The sequence below is a fragment of the Leptodactylus fuscus genome, chromosome 4 (genome assembly GCF_031893055.1).
Source record: "Leptodactylus fuscus isolate aLepFus1 chromosome 4, aLepFus1.hap2, whole genome shotgun sequence".
NCBI classification, from domain to species: Eukaryota; Metazoa; Chordata; class Amphibia; order Anura; family Leptodactylidae; genus Leptodactylus; species Leptodactylus fuscus.
The window spans coordinates 205,080,960-205,096,472 of NC_134268.1; the positions used below are offsets into that span (position 1 = coordinate 205,080,960).

General features: G+C 43.8%; 1 protein-coding gene across 2 annotated transcripts in view; it reads right to left on the reverse strand.

The window, feature by feature from the left end:
• Window positions 1-15,513, reverse strand: part of SPAG6 (sperm associated antigen 6) — a 149,166-nt gene that overhangs the window by 62,755 nt on the left and 70,898 nt on the right. For both annotated transcript variants that reach the window (XR_012715477.1, XM_075271736.1), the window contains exons 6-7: window positions 14,051-14,224; window positions 10,084-10,236 (exon numbers count right to left, since the gene is read on the reverse strand). Coding sequence is in view for 1 of the 2 variants with exons in the window: in XM_075271736.1 (XP_075127837.1) it covers window positions 10,084-10,236; window positions 14,051-14,224 (327 nt within the window). In the remaining variant the exon portion in view is untranslated. The remainder of the gene's footprint in view (window positions 1-10,083; window positions 10,237-14,050; window positions 14,225-15,513) is intronic.

Genomic DNA, 15,513 nt, shown 5'->3' on the forward strand with positions numbered 1-15,513 from the left:
TTTTGCCCCTAGACATCACCCCAGTCCATGCCTTAGCTTGTACCCCCAGTTTTTCCTGCTTAGCTTGCCTCCACATCCACACTGCTTTTGCCCCTAGACATCACCCCAGTCCATGCCTTAGCTTGTACCCCCAGTTTTTCCTGCTTAGCTTGCCTCCACATCCACACTGCTTTTGCCCCTAGACATCATCCCTATCCATGCCTCTTCCCCTAGCCATAACTCTGCCACCCCTGGAAACTCATGGTGCAGAAACTTTGGTTGCTGACTTTGAGGAACCCTTGGGTTTTGTAGATGGAACTCCATCAAAGGTCTGTGCAGCTCACACACCCTGCTCAAGATATGGTATTGTAGGGTTTCAGCGTGTGTGAATGACGGACAACAGCCTGTGTTTGGACAGATGTAGGCCTTGCTAGAGTGTTTTTAGGCTAGCAGCGACTCCTGTGCACTTGCAAAAGTGGGCGCACAAGCGCCGCATTTTCAACAGTAGCTTCGGTACATTTGGGTATGTTTTTAAAAAACTTTGCACCACTAGGTTAGACGTGGGCCAAACATGGAACGTGTTGGAGGCTGGCAAGCTCCAGAGCCGCTACCAGGTTCCAGCCATTATCACAGGCGTAAAAATGCCAGGCCCCAGGTGTAGCAGGGAAAAAAAAATGCCATCTCAGCCAGGATGGCATCCCTGACCTCGGAGGCACTGTGCTGTCTGTCCCCCAAGCTGATGAGCTTCAGCACCGCCTGCTGACGTCTCCCCACACCAGTGTTTTAGCGTTTGCCGCTAGTAGCTGTGGTGGAGGTTGCAGCGTCGTAGGGTTTCAGTCTACTCCTGCCATGAATTTTGGCCTGGGAGAGGAGATAGGCCACCCCAGTTTGCACCCGGGGAACAGACTCCACCACATTCACCCTGCCTGTCATTAAAGATAAGCACTGCAGCATCCCTGACCACAGGCGCTTGTCCAAGTGTCGGTGGTCAAGTGGACCTTGCAGCAAAGCGCGGAACTAAGGGCCCACCTGATGTTGAGTGACACGTGCTGGTGCAAGGCGGGGACGCCACACCGGGAGAAGTTGAGACGGCTAGGGACGGCATAGTGAGGTGCCACAGTTGCCATCAGGTCCGGGAAGGCGGGAGTTTCAACAAGCCGGAACGCCAACCTCTCCTGGGCCAGCAGTTTAGCGATGTTGGCGTTCTAGGCTTGCGTGGGTGGGTGGTTAGCGGTGTATTTCTGCCGGCGCTCCAATGTCTGAGAGATGGTGGGTTGTTGTAAAGAAGCGCCTGATGGTGCCTTTGATGGTGCAGGAGAAGGAGATAAGACAGAAACAGGGGAGGATGAGGGAGAAGTCAACAAAGTGGCGGAGGCAGATGAAGTGATGTCCTGGCTCGTCCTCTGGAGTGCATCGCCAGCACTGTGAGCAGAGGCAGTGGCATGAACGGCGGGCGACGTTTGTCCTGCCGTTGCTGCCTGCCACTGATTCCATTGCTTGGATTCCAAATGACGGTGCATTGAAGTGGTGGACAGGTTGCTCTTCTCAGGGCCCCTACTCGATTTCGAGAGGCAAATTGTGTAGACGACACTATATCTGTCCTCGGCGCATTCCTTGAAAAAACTCTACACCTTCAAGAAACGTGCCCTCGATGGGGGAGTTTTTCTGGGCTGGGTACAAAAGGGAACATCTTCGGACATTCCGGGTCTGGCCTGGCTTCGGCAAAGCAGCTGACCTCTGCCTCTGGACATGTCTCTGCCTCTAGCTACCCTTTTTGGTGCTGCACCTGCCTCAACATCCACACTACTTTCCCAGCTTGACATCTGCCTTGTCCAGGTGGGGTCGGTGTCCTCGTCGTCCACCACCTCCTCTTCCAACTCCTGTCTCGCCTCCTCCTCCTGCACAATGCGCATGTCAACTGGCTGCCCTGACAGCAACTGCGTCTCATCGTCGTCGATGAGGGTGGGTTGCTGGTCATCCGCCACCAAATCGACCGGAGATGGAATGGAGGAGACTCTAGTGTTTGAGCATCTGGACACAGATACTCGTCTGTTAGGTCCGTGGAATCGCGAAATGGAGGGGCAGGTTGCGGTACAGTCAAAGGAAGGGAGAACAGCTCTGGGGAGCAGGGACAGTTGGGGTTATTGTTCTGGGAAGATTGGGAATTTTGGGTGGAAGGAGGACAAGACTGTTGGGTAAGAGGAGGTAGAGGCTGACTGGCTGGTGGACAATGTGCTTTAAGCGTTATCCGACAGCCATTGCAAGACCTGTTCCTGGTTCTCGGGCCTACTAATCTTTGTACCATTCAGCCTAGTTAATGTGGAACTTTTGTGCAAAGCACAGAACTTAGGGCCCGCCTGATGTTAAGGGACACACGCTGGTACAAGGCTCAACTCACCCTAAGTGCCAAAAACACTGCTGGTGCAAGGCTCTACTCATGCCAAGGGCCTCAATCTCTGCTGGTAGCTCAGCTTAAGGTCATGTAACTTTGTTTGGAAGGGCTCATGTTAAGGGCTAGAAAAGTGAATTTTGGAAGGTCTTACCACATCACACACACACACACACACACACACACACACACACACACACACACACACTCAAAATGACAGTTAAGGGTGAGGGCTTTTGGAATTCCCATTGCCTATTCCATTTGTGGTTGTCATGGGGAACGTGATTTAAAGGGGTGGTTGTTACTGTTTGTTGAGCTTAAATTGGGGTTTGTGTCCATCCATTTGGGGAGTAAAGAAGGTTTCCAGGTATTTTCCCACTTTGATAGAGGTTTTTTTGAATGTGGAAAGTGTGTAGTTGTTAGGCAGTGATGTTGGGGTAATAGAGGGTCTTTGGTGTGTTAGATGCCCCCAGACATGCTTCCCCTGCTGTCCCAGTGTCATTCCAGAGGTGTTGGCATCATTTCCTGGGGTGTCATAGTGGACTTGGTGACCCTCCAGACACGGATTTGGGTTTCCCCCTTAACGAGTATCTGTTCCCCATAGACTATAATGGGGTTCGAAACCCGTTCGAACACACGAACATTGAGCGGCTGTTCGAATCGAATTTCGAACCTCGAACATTTTAGTGTTCGCTCATCTCTAATAAGGACATCATGGCTGGTTATCAGGAGGACACTACATGTATGAGAAGATAACCTGACCACAATAAGGACATCATGGCTGGTTATCAGGAGGACACTACATGTATGAGAAGATAACCCGGACACAATAAGGACATCATGGCTGGTTACCAGGAGGACACTACATGTATGAGAAGATAACCGGACACAATAAGGACATCATGGCCGGGTTTCTGACAACTCCCAGACCATAGAAAGTTCCTGCATTCATGGTCATATCCACTGGAAACCGATCAAGACAAAAGCTGGCACCACTAAGTCTCCATTCAGACCAAGTTTTTACATCTGCAAAAAACAGACACAAATGGATGCGTTCACACTGAGTTTTTTGGTCAGGAAACCGACTCAAATTCCTCCTCCTAAAAACGCCTCACCATAGGACTGTATAAGTGAGGCGTTTTTTGGAGGAGGAATTTGAGTCAGTTTCCTGACCAAATTCCTGATCAAAGAACTCCGTGTGAACACATAACACTGATGCTTATGTAAAGAGATGGACATTTGTGTCTGTTTCCTGCAGCCATTTAATGGATGTAAAATAAAGTGATGTGAATGGAGCATAAGATGGTTAGGGAAGAGCTTTAAAACTCTATAAAAAGTTTAATTACTCATACTTGTGTTTTTTGTACAATTTGTCTACAATTTTAAATCTGGTTATATTTAGGGGAAAACCTATTTGGGCTGAGGCCCCACATTGCGAAAATGCAGTAGGTTTTTTGGTTTGTTTTTTTTTTGTTGGAGATTTTCCTGCAGTTTTTGAACCAAAGCCAAGAGTGGATTGAACCGAAGGGAAACGTCTAAGCTTCCATAATGTTCCCCATTCCTTTTCAAGCCACTTCTGACTGCCTCAAAAAGTGCAGCAAAATCTGCAACAAAAAAATACTGCGTTTCTGTAATGTGGGGTCTCAGTCTTAGGCCAGGACCCCACCTTGCTGAAACGCAGCTTTTTTTGTTGCAGATTTTGTTGCGATTTTTTGAGCCAAAACCAGGACTAGATTGAGCAGAAGTTAGAAGTATAAAGACTTCCTATATATTTCCAATTCCATTTGTAGCCATTCTTGGCTTTGGCTCAAAAAAACGCAACAAAATCTGCAGCAAAAAAAAGCTGCATTTCCGTAATGTGGGGCCTCAGCCTTAGGGAGACATCACACGGAGTTTATGCTCCGCTCATTCTGAACGTAAACTTGTTCATCGTGAGCGGCGTTAAAACAGATCCCATTGATTTCTATGGGTGCCGGCATACGTGCAGATCACATTGAAAGCAATAGGTAAAAAAAAGCACCTCCCATTGATTTCAATGGGTAGCGCGCGTATGTCAGCATCCATAGAAGTCAATGGGATCTGTTTTAACGCCGCTCACTATGAACAAGTTTACGTTCAGAATGAGCGAGCATATACTCTGTGTGAAGGCTCGCTTAGGCTGAAGCCACACGATTGCAAAACCACTGCATTTTACATTACCTGCAAGGTGGATGAGATCCTGGCTAATCCCATGCACACATTGCAGAAAGAAACTCTGCAGCGGAAATGCGGCACTTTCAAAGACCGTTGTGTTATTGAAAATCGCAGCCTGTCCACTATACTTGTTGGAGCTCTGGCGCTTTCTGTATACGTATAATAGGGGCAGAAACTAAAAAAAATGCAATGAAAAAAATGCCAAAAAAAAAAAGTTTTTTTTTTTCCTACTGCGCCTCACCACGAGACAATATAGGTTGCCTAGATATAATGCTCTTTTTGTATGCTGACAGTCCAGATTATTTTTTTTCTAAATTTTCTGAAACTAAAAAGCGATATTTTTGCATTCTGTATGTGACTTGATTCCACGCCTAAACCCTGCCAGACAAAACTGGTTGAACCTGAGCTAATGCGATGAGGATTTAAAGCACTTCAATTTAATGGCAATTACAGCCAGTGCCCCGCGTCTACACCGTGCATGTTAATCTCTGCCCGTCAGAGACCTGAAAGGGTTACACTTTCCACCTGTATGTCACAAGCAGCTGTTCCTTTTGTACTCCAAAAGATGCACAGGGGAATATGGAAATATTGATTTTTTTTTTTTTTTTTACAGGACTAAATGGTCTATTGTACGGAGCGAGCAACTTGTGGCTCAGGTTGGCGAGGCCTGCTGGGATTACTAGTTCCACAATAGGAGAACCACAGCTTGTTTTCATGTGTAATGGGCTGTCCGGGAAAAGGCAGATACGGTATACAGTGCGAATTCCTGACAGGCCGTATATGGGGGAGGCAATTGCTAAGAATAATGAGCATAAGCTCGGTGGCGTTCTTTCATTTAGGGCTGATAAGGTAATTACTGCGACATATTATGTTTATCTAATCTGCTGCTGCGGTGAAAAGAAATGTCACTAGAAGCCAGGACGTCTATTAAAATCCAGAGCGGCCTGGTAAACACTGGCTTCTTGTTAGCTGTGCGGGCGGCGTTAGTACCTACGTCTGTTCTAGAAAATAGACGCACACGTACCCACAGGCTAAGCTTATCCCGAATGGTCAGCAAATAAACATTGCTCATATAACACAGCTCCTTAAAGACGCCTTCCAGGAGGCCCCTATACATGGCGGCTACTAAGACCATACACATTACATGTGTCATAAGCAGTATGTATGGGGTCCTCTTATTAACCTACAATTTAGAACTATTTTTAAAATCGGAAAATCTATCACCTTTTTTCCTGATATATATATATATATATATATATATATTTTATTTATTTTTTTATTCTATTTTCTGTACATGACTATGGGGGCAGCCATCTTGCCTGAGCTTCTCCTCTGCCCTGTTAACAGCATTTAGTGATACGCTTTACAGCATAGTCATGATCATAGGATGCAACAGACTGGAGCTGACTCGCTGAGGCCTATGGGAGAGTTTTCTAGAAATGTTCTGTGCAGGGAGATGGAGGAGATAAGCTGTGACCTCATCTATTGTCAGTGGTGAATGCAATGTGGGATCGGTGGTGTTAGCTATAGAGGTGTTATCTTTTATTGACAAACTGTCTTTGATATAAAAGAGGTGACTGCTGCAAAGAAAACCTCTACAAAATTGTTAAGTGTGAGTCTATGATTAGGCTTAGAGCCAGAGTGAAAAATTGCAGAATTTACCGTAGTACTTTTTTTAAAATTTTAGTCAGGATTTTGAGACGGAATTCGCCTCAAAATCCTGACCAAAAAAACAACTCCCATTGAAATCAATGGGAGCCGGTCAGTTCTTTTTTCCAGGAGTGGTTTGTTCCGGCTCCCGGAAAAAAAAAGAAGCAAGAGGCTCATTGTTCAAGGCGGATTCGCCTCGCGACATCCACCTGAAGACGCTCCCTCTTCCCGATTAGGCCCATTCATTTGGGCCTAATCCGGAGCGGAGTGCGCGACTGAATGCCAGTGCACTGCTCCGGCATCCAGTCGTGGCTACCTGTTTTTTGGACCGGAATCTGAGGCGGCCTCCGCGTCAAATTACGGTCCAAAATACCCCGTCTGAACTCAGCCTTAGATTTCAGCTACCTCATACTTGAGTTATCGTGGAGATAAGCGGCAGACAGAAGAATCCTTCTCCCCTCTCCCAGTTCAGAAGACATACGTGTGTACGGGGGGCCTTTGAACAGAGGAGTGTTTATTAGTAGTAGGCCAACATTTATCTAAGGCTAAGTTCACATCTGTGCTGAAGACTCCGCCGCCATGTCCATCTGAAAACCGGTGGAGGAGAAAATCCCGCACAGAGCACTTTGTCCTCAGCTGGTTTCAGTTTTAAGATGACAGACACCTGATGGACCCCATTATAGTCAACGGGGTCTGTAAGGCTCTGTGTGTTACCGCTATTTTAGCAGTCTGACTATCCGTTGTTCTGGTCCTCTGACAAACCAGAACAACGAAGAGTGTGAACCTAGAGTAAAAATGCAATGCTTAGGGGTACGTTCACCCGTGATATAGAAACTGCAGATTTTCCATTGTGAAAAATCTTGCTAAAATTTGCATCAGTAAAAAGTATTATTATTGCAATTGGTCAAATCCATGGCATAAACTAACATTTAGGATCACCCGTAGGGATTTGATGCAAATTTGGGGAGGGGGGGTCAAAAAGAGAACTTTTTGGAAAAAAAAAATCCATTAAAAACTTCAACAGCATGAGCACAGTCTTGCCCTCGCTCTACAACCTGACAACAAGTCTTCAATTACCTTACAGCTCCACCACAGGCTAACTGAGGCATTACATGATGTCCTATTAAAATTAATAGGCTGCTCATGTGTTTCACAGACCTGCAGGATCTTCTACTGCAAAATACACACTTTGCATCTGCTCTGGTTATAATAGATGCGGGTCCTGAACTGGAGACTCCGCTCCCTTATGGGGTATTGAAGATGGGTTTTCTAAGCCATACAAGCACTTGAATTTACAGATTACTGGATGAGACAGATGTGTGCCATAAACACCAGGAGGAAATATTAGGAGTATCAGTCTGCTGATTTTTTTTTTATAGCCATTACAAAATATTTTATATTAAAGACAAAAGATACAATTTTTTGGGCTTCGGCCATACTTAAATTCGTAGACAATTAAAAGTGAAACATTTTTGCAAATATAAATAATTTTAATAAAATAATATATTTTAGAATAAAATTTTGTAGCATTTTACAGATTTCCTCTAAACCATCTTAGTGGTGACATTTTTTGTCTTGATCAGTTGCCAATGGATATGACCATGAGTGCAGGAACTTTCTGGTCAGAAACCCGGCCATGATGTCCTTAGATCTTATGCACATGACAGTGATGTTTATGATGTATCTAACTGCTGTTTCTGAAGTCTGATGTGACGTTTTTGTCATGGGGCTACGGAAGCATCAGCCCGTGCCCCTCTCATGAATAGGAGCCATGAGAGGGATGCAAAACAGGACAGGAATAGGAATAGGATCTATAGAAAAGAATGGCTCAATGTGCTATTCGTGAAATACACGGCTAGCATACTGACCATGGCTATGGTGGTCTGCATGGAGCCTTAGGGTCAGTGCACGCGGAGTTTTTTGGTGCTGATTTTGACACTGAATCCGCCTCAAAATCAGCCTCCCAATACAGTTCAAATGGGAGGCTTTTTTTGGAGGCTAATTTTTTTTAGGCCAATTCAGCATCAAAATCAGCGCCAAAAAACTCCTTGTGCACTGACCCTAAGGCTGGGGGCCCACAAGACGTAAACGCCGGCGGAGATGCTGCGGGAATAATCATGGCGTTTCACAGTGCAAGCAAAAGGGATGGGATTTATGCGAATCCCATCCCCACTTTGCGGAAGAAATCGCAGCGCGGACATGCTGCGATTTGCACAGCCATTGCGGCTTTGCAAATTGCAACATGTCAATTATATCTATGGAAACGCCGGCGGCTTTCCCATAGATATAATTGTAACAGAAAGTCCGCAGAGGAAAACTCTGTGAACTTTCTGTTGAAAGCGCTGCGGAAAGAACCGCAGTGCATTATAACGCATGGTTCTTTCCGCAGCGCTTTAGCGCTGCGATTATGGCCCATGGGGCCTTAGCCTTAAAGAGATTGTCCAGGAATTGGACCAAACCTTGTGAAATTTAAAGTGTACTCAACTGTGCACTGTCCTCCATGGTTGCAGCTGGTGTCCAATTAGTGTTGCAAGTATAAAACTATGTACAGACACACCTCTTTGACAATGGTCACACCCACTTGTCAACTTATCCAGAAATTTATTAGCTAAGAGCGGAAGAGCACAATATAGAGTTATAAATAAAGGATGCTTTGGAATTGTTCAGCTATGTTCACACTGCCGTTATAAATGTCTGTTGCTGTCATCCGCCATAGGTGTAAGCAGAGTAATAGGCACAGATGGAGGCCCCTCCGTCTGTCTTCGCTCCCAATTATTCTAAAGTAAACAACATGGTGGAGACTTTCTTCTGTCATGTTTGTTTACTTTTCTAACAGAAGAGAAAGTCCTGTGTGGACAACTTTTTCTTCCATCAGAAATGTAAAAAAAAAAAAAAAAAGGAGAAAAAAAAACGTTTTTTTACATTGGTGTGAATGCAAACAAAAACCTAATGAAGGGGGCTTCGTCTACATCTGTGATTTTTTTTTTTTTTTTAATTTTTAATTTATTTTTTTTTTAATTTTTTTTTTTATTGTGAGATTGTGAGCCCCATATACAGATCACAATGTACATTTTCCCCTATCAGTATGTCTTTGTAGAATGGAAGGAAATACACGCAAACACAGGGAGAACATACAAACTCCTTGCAGATGTTGTTCCTGGCCGGATTCGAACCCAGGACCCCAGCGCCGCAGGGCTAACCACTAAGCCACCGTGTTGCCCCTATCTAAATCTGAGTCTTCGCTCCCAATTATTCTAAAGTAAACAACATGGTGGAGACTTTCTTCTGTCGTGTTTGTTTACTTTTCTAACGGAAGAGAAAGTCCTGCGTGGACGACTTTTTCTTCCATCAGAAATGTAAAAAAAAAAATAAAAGGAGAAAAAAAAACATGTTTTTTTTACATTGGTGTGAAGGCAAACAAAAACCTAATGAAGGGGGCAAGGGACATTAAATAACAATAGTATGAACCCACCCTACAAGTATTTACCTAAACGGGTGTGACAGGAGAGGTGTCGGGTCCTTCTTAAAAATGTCCTATGTGCTGCTGCTCTAACTATGGAAATGGCTCTAATATCCTGAAAAGTATCTCGAAAGTCAACCTACAGTCAAGTAGCGTATTAAACATTACTCCAACTCAACAAGTCAGGTAACAAATGGAGTCTGGCACCAAGAAGTATGGAGTAGAAGCCGCAATAGAAGATATTAATAGCGATGAAAATGCTCTGGTGACTAAATGTAAACATAAGAAGTAAAAGAAAAGTAATAGTAACAAGAAGATGACAGCTCGGGTGACACGGTGTGTTATCCCCCTCATTAGAGGACATTCTGCAATGTAACACAAGCAAGGAGCACATTCCTCTCCAGTAACTAACCTTTGAGATGATGACAGCCATTGCAAGGTTCTCGGAATGAGCTGCTACATAACCCAACATCATGACCCCAGGAAGTCTCACATTCCCCTTGCTGTTCCCAATGCAGTCTATGACAGCGGCCACTCCTCCTGCATTTACTATGAGCTGGGACAGCTGGAATTAAAGATGATACGTTACAATTTAGCAATAAAACAGAGTAAATATGCGTCCTACAAATACACAATTATACTAAAGATCTCTGACATCCGCGGCCTAGGAGAGATGTCTGGTTTTGGGTTTCTTTCATTTGCTTTTTATTTTTTTTTTTTGCATTTGTTTAACATGCACCGGATATTTACCTCCCGGCGGGGAAGATTTACTAATCCTGCTTCAGGTTTAGACAGTGTAAACGTAAACCAGACAGTCTACAAATACACCAGATTTATCACAGTGGCAGATGCTGGATAGTAAATTTGGTGGTGGATTTCTATAACATACCGCCTGCAGATTTATTACTCGCTTATAGCGCCAACATATTCCGCAGCGCTTTACAGATATTTATTTCCCAGTAGGGCTCACAGTCTAAATTCCCTATCACTATGGCCCAGATTTACTACTGGGGTTACAATTAGACACTGGCATAAAGGTGGCACATCTTTGGCATATCGTGGGACGTAAAATTTTTCAACTGTGAGGGGCATCGCCCATGATGAGCCAAAATTGTGTCAGAAATTCTGTCGGAAAGTAAACTTTCCAACTAAAGCATAGACTAGAGAGTGTAATGCACGCCAGATTTATCACCCAGCATCAGTCAATGTGATACATCTGACTTATTTTCTGACTATCTGTCTATTAGTTAATCCGGACCCTAGCACCAAGAGGGAAGCGCGCTAACCACTGAGCCACCGCGCTGCCCAGGTCTGACTGTTTATTATGTGACAGTTCCCTTAAAGGTTACCTAACACTGATAGCTTATCCTTAGGATAGGTCATCAATATTAGATCTGGAGCGGTCCAGCACCCAAGACCCCACAGATGATCTGTATCAGGGCAGTGCAGCTGCTGCTAATATTTACTTGTCAGGAACCGCACTCAGTACAAAGTGTAGTGGTGGATTTAGGTACTGCATTGCTACCCCACTGAAGTCTATGGGACAGTGCTGCAGTACCTACACTGGCTGCTACAGTCTGTAGGGTGACTTCGCAGCCTCAGAACAGATGATCTGCAGAGGTAAAGGACACCCACACATCTAATATGGATAGGCCATCAATATTAGGAACCAGATAACTACTTTAAAGACTTGCCTTTTAGAATAAAATAAGAAACATCTCTAGAGACATATTATTATTTATTTATATAAGAACATTAATTCCATGTTCTGTACATTATTATATTAAATCCATGGTGCTGTACATTATTATATGAATTTCATGGTGCTGTACATTATTATATTAATCCCATGGTGCTGTACATTATTATATTAATTCCATGGTGCTGTACATTATTATATTAATCCCATGGTGCTGTACATTATTATATTAATTCCATGGTCCTGTACATTATTATATTAATTCCATGATACTGTACATTATTACATTAATGCCATGGTGCTGTATATTATTAATTCCATGATACTGTACATTATTACATTAATGCCATGGTGCTGTATATTACTATATTAATCCCATGGTGCTGTACAGTATTATATTAATTCCATGGTGCTGTACATTATTATATTAATTTCCTGGTGCTGTATATTATTATATTAATTCCATGATACTGTACATTACATTAATTCCATGGTGCTTTACATTATTTTATTAATTCCATGGTGCTGTACAGTATTATATTAATTCCATGGTGCTGTACATTATTATATTAATTCCATGATACTGTACATTATTATATTAATTCCATAGTGCTGTACATTATTATATTAATTCCATGATGCTGTACATTATTATATTAATCCCATGGTGCTGTACAGTATTATATTAATGCCATGGTGCTGTACATTATTATATTAATCCCATGGTGCTGTACAGTATTATATTAATTCCATGATACTGTACATTATTACATTAATGCCATGGTGCTGTACATTATTATATTAATTCCATGATACTGTACATTATTACATTAATGCCATGGTGCTGTATATTATTATATTAATCCCATGGTGCTGTACAGTATTATATTAATTCCATGGTGCTGTACATTATTATATTAATTTCCTGGTGCTGTACATTATTATATTAATTCCATGATACTGTACATTATTACATTAATTCCATGGTGCTGTACAGTATTATATTAATCCCATGGTGTTGTACATTATTATATTAATCCCATGCTGCTGAACATTTGCGGGTTTACATACGGTACACAAAATATACAAACAAATCCAATACTAACAGTGACAAACTGGTATAGTGGTATATAGGGCCCTGCCTGCAAGGTCTTACAGTGTATGAGCAGACCAGGCGAGCCCAGATTATCAACATTGGATTCTGGCTGGTTAGCCACAGTTTTAGAGGGGTTTTCCAGGACTATAAAAGGAGAGTCCATGAATATCAGATAAGTGGGAGTCTGACACCCTCATCCCCACTATTCAGCTGTATGAAAAGACCGAGAAGCTTGGACACGCACACTCTCTCTTCTAGGTCAGTGACATCACATCTCTTGGCCACATGGCCTTGCTGCTGCTCAGTCCTATTCAAATCAATGAGACTGAGCTGCAATACCAAGCACAGCCACTATCCAACGTAAGGCACCGTACTGGGTAAGTAGTGATGAGGCTGCAGTGCTTGTCTGAAAGAAAGCTGATCATTGAGGGTGTCAGACCTCCAACCACATGATGATATTGGTGACCTACCCAAGGGTAGGTCATTAATATCATGGTTTAGCAAATCCCTTTTAACGTCTTGTCACAACATATGAAACCATATGACATTCTATGCTGATTTGTGCAGAATCTCTGTAAAAAGCCAAGAGGAAGCAAATGAAGAATGGGGCAATGAGGATTTACAAGATGATCTCTAAATGGTGGCGACATCTCATGAAGCTGCACTTCATCCATCGTCAGTAGGTTGCGCCAGAATCTGCATACTGGCTCGCAGCCAGAGTCCTGTGCCTGAATCAGCGTAGTGGCTTGCAACACAGGTCCTGCGCCTGAATCTGCATACTAGCTTGCACCGCAAGTCCTGTACCTGAGTCAGTATAGTGGATCGCACTGCGAGTCCTGCACCTGAATCAGCATAGAGGTTCACACTGCGGGTCCTGCGCCTGAATCTGTATACTGGCTTGCACCGCGAGTCCTGCGCCTGAATCTGCATAGTGGTTCGCAGCGCAGGTCCTGCGCCTGAATCTGCATACTCGCTTGCACCGCGAGTCCTGTGCCTGAGTCTGCATAGAGGTTCACACTGTGGGTCCTGTGCCTGAATCAGTGGAATGGCTTGCACCACAGGCCCTGCAGCCGAAACAGATGAATACAGCAGGGTGCTCTAAGTTGAAAACATTGGGAGACAGACTGAGGCCACGGTTTTGTGTTGATTTTCAGGCGGAATCTGCCTCAAAATCATCTCCAAATTCCAACATGTGAACCCTAGCAGGTTTCTGTATGTCCTGGGATGATTTCTAACCAAACATATCCTTACTTCTATGATAATCGCATCACTTGATGTTCATGACTACTGCCGCATCAATGATTGATATCAGCTTAGCAGTAACCCTTGAGGGCAACAGGTCGCTTCACCGCAGCCCATAGAAGTCATGCTGAGTCACATTACTGTGACGATCAACAAAAGGAAAGGATTTCAATATCCCGCACGCTAATTCATCTGATGATGACTCACGTACAAAAGGATTAAAGTATCATTTTAATTTGTAGTTTTCTCCCCCAACCCACCAATCTAGCTCCGAGTGCTGCTATTAATCCTCAGTGCATTATATATTTAACGCTGCACGTTGCTATTTTGTACAACATTTACCTCGGGTGTGTGACGGGCAATTTCTCGGATTAGAGTGGCTGAGTTTTTCCTGACGTATTCGTCCGGGTCTTTCAGGCAGGTCAGGACGACTGGGAAGATTTCGGCTTCGACCACCATCTCTGCTAAGTCCACCGAGTGCTTGGATATTTGGCTTAAAGCAGAAAGTACCTGTCGCTGTTACGGAGAGACAATATCAGGGCTGAGGTTACGTTTTCTGTTAAAGAAATACATTTGTTTTTTGTTTAATGAATAGTTAGATGATTTTCTAATACACGTTGTGTATTCTTTATGGTTTTCAAGATTCCTGCTTGCTGTCATTTAATAATACACTTCGTTTTTAAGAAAATCTGTCCTGTTACCAGACTGACACGCAGGTGCACGGCACGTTACATAACACGACTATGAGCCGAACAAGAGTACAACATATTGAACTCCTCGAATGTAAAAACAAGGAATGTTAGTATTGACTGAAAGCAAGCAGAGATCTTGAAAATCGTCAGAAATTAATACAGCGGGGCCACCGATGCAGATGTGAACGTAACCTAAGGCTCATGCGCTTCCATGCACTTGTATGGCCCAATCCTAAACCATTACAGATGTGCGTCCAGGCCATAGAAAAGAGACGTAAATTATGGAGCAGGTCCGAATGTGCAACCTTGTCCATTCATTTCAATGTGCGAGTTAGTGAAAAGCACTACCAATCAGTGTGTCGTCTGTGCGGTTTTTACTGATCTGCACACGGCTGTGTACATGTATCCTAATAGCGAATAAGCGATTACTGGAATTGGGACACGATAAAATAAGATTATCAGGCATTCTGAATTACTGTCTAGTCACAGCATATTGAAGTCACATGCTAAGGCCACACGGAGTGAAATACAGCAGAAAACAAAACAAGGCCTTGTTCACATCTGTGTTGGTAATCCATTCAGGTGAATCTGCATGGGGACCCCCCGAACGGACTACCATATGCAGATGGCAAGCGGTGTGCAGTGAAAGCACACGGACCCCATAGACTATAATAGGGCCCGTGTGCTGTCTACGCGGTGTCCACACAAATCATGCGGACGAAAAGTAGATCATGATCTATTTTCATGTCCACATGATTCGTGCGGACACCGCGTAGACAGCACACGGGCCCTATTATAGTCTGTGGGGTCAACGTGCTTTCACTGCACACCACTTGCCATCTGAATTTGGTAGTCCGTTCGGGGGGTCCCCATGCAGACTCCCCCGAACGGATTACCAAACGCAGATGTGAACTAAGGGTAAGGCTAAAGCTCCACGTTGCAGAAACGCAGCTATTTTTGTTGTAGATTTTGCTGCGGATTTTTGAGTCAGAGCCAGGAGCAGACTGAACAAAAGGTAGAAGTATAAGAACTTATATATTCCCCATTTCTTTGGTGGTCATTTTTGGCTTTGGCTCCAAGAAATGCAACAAAAAAAAAATCAGCCGTGGGAAA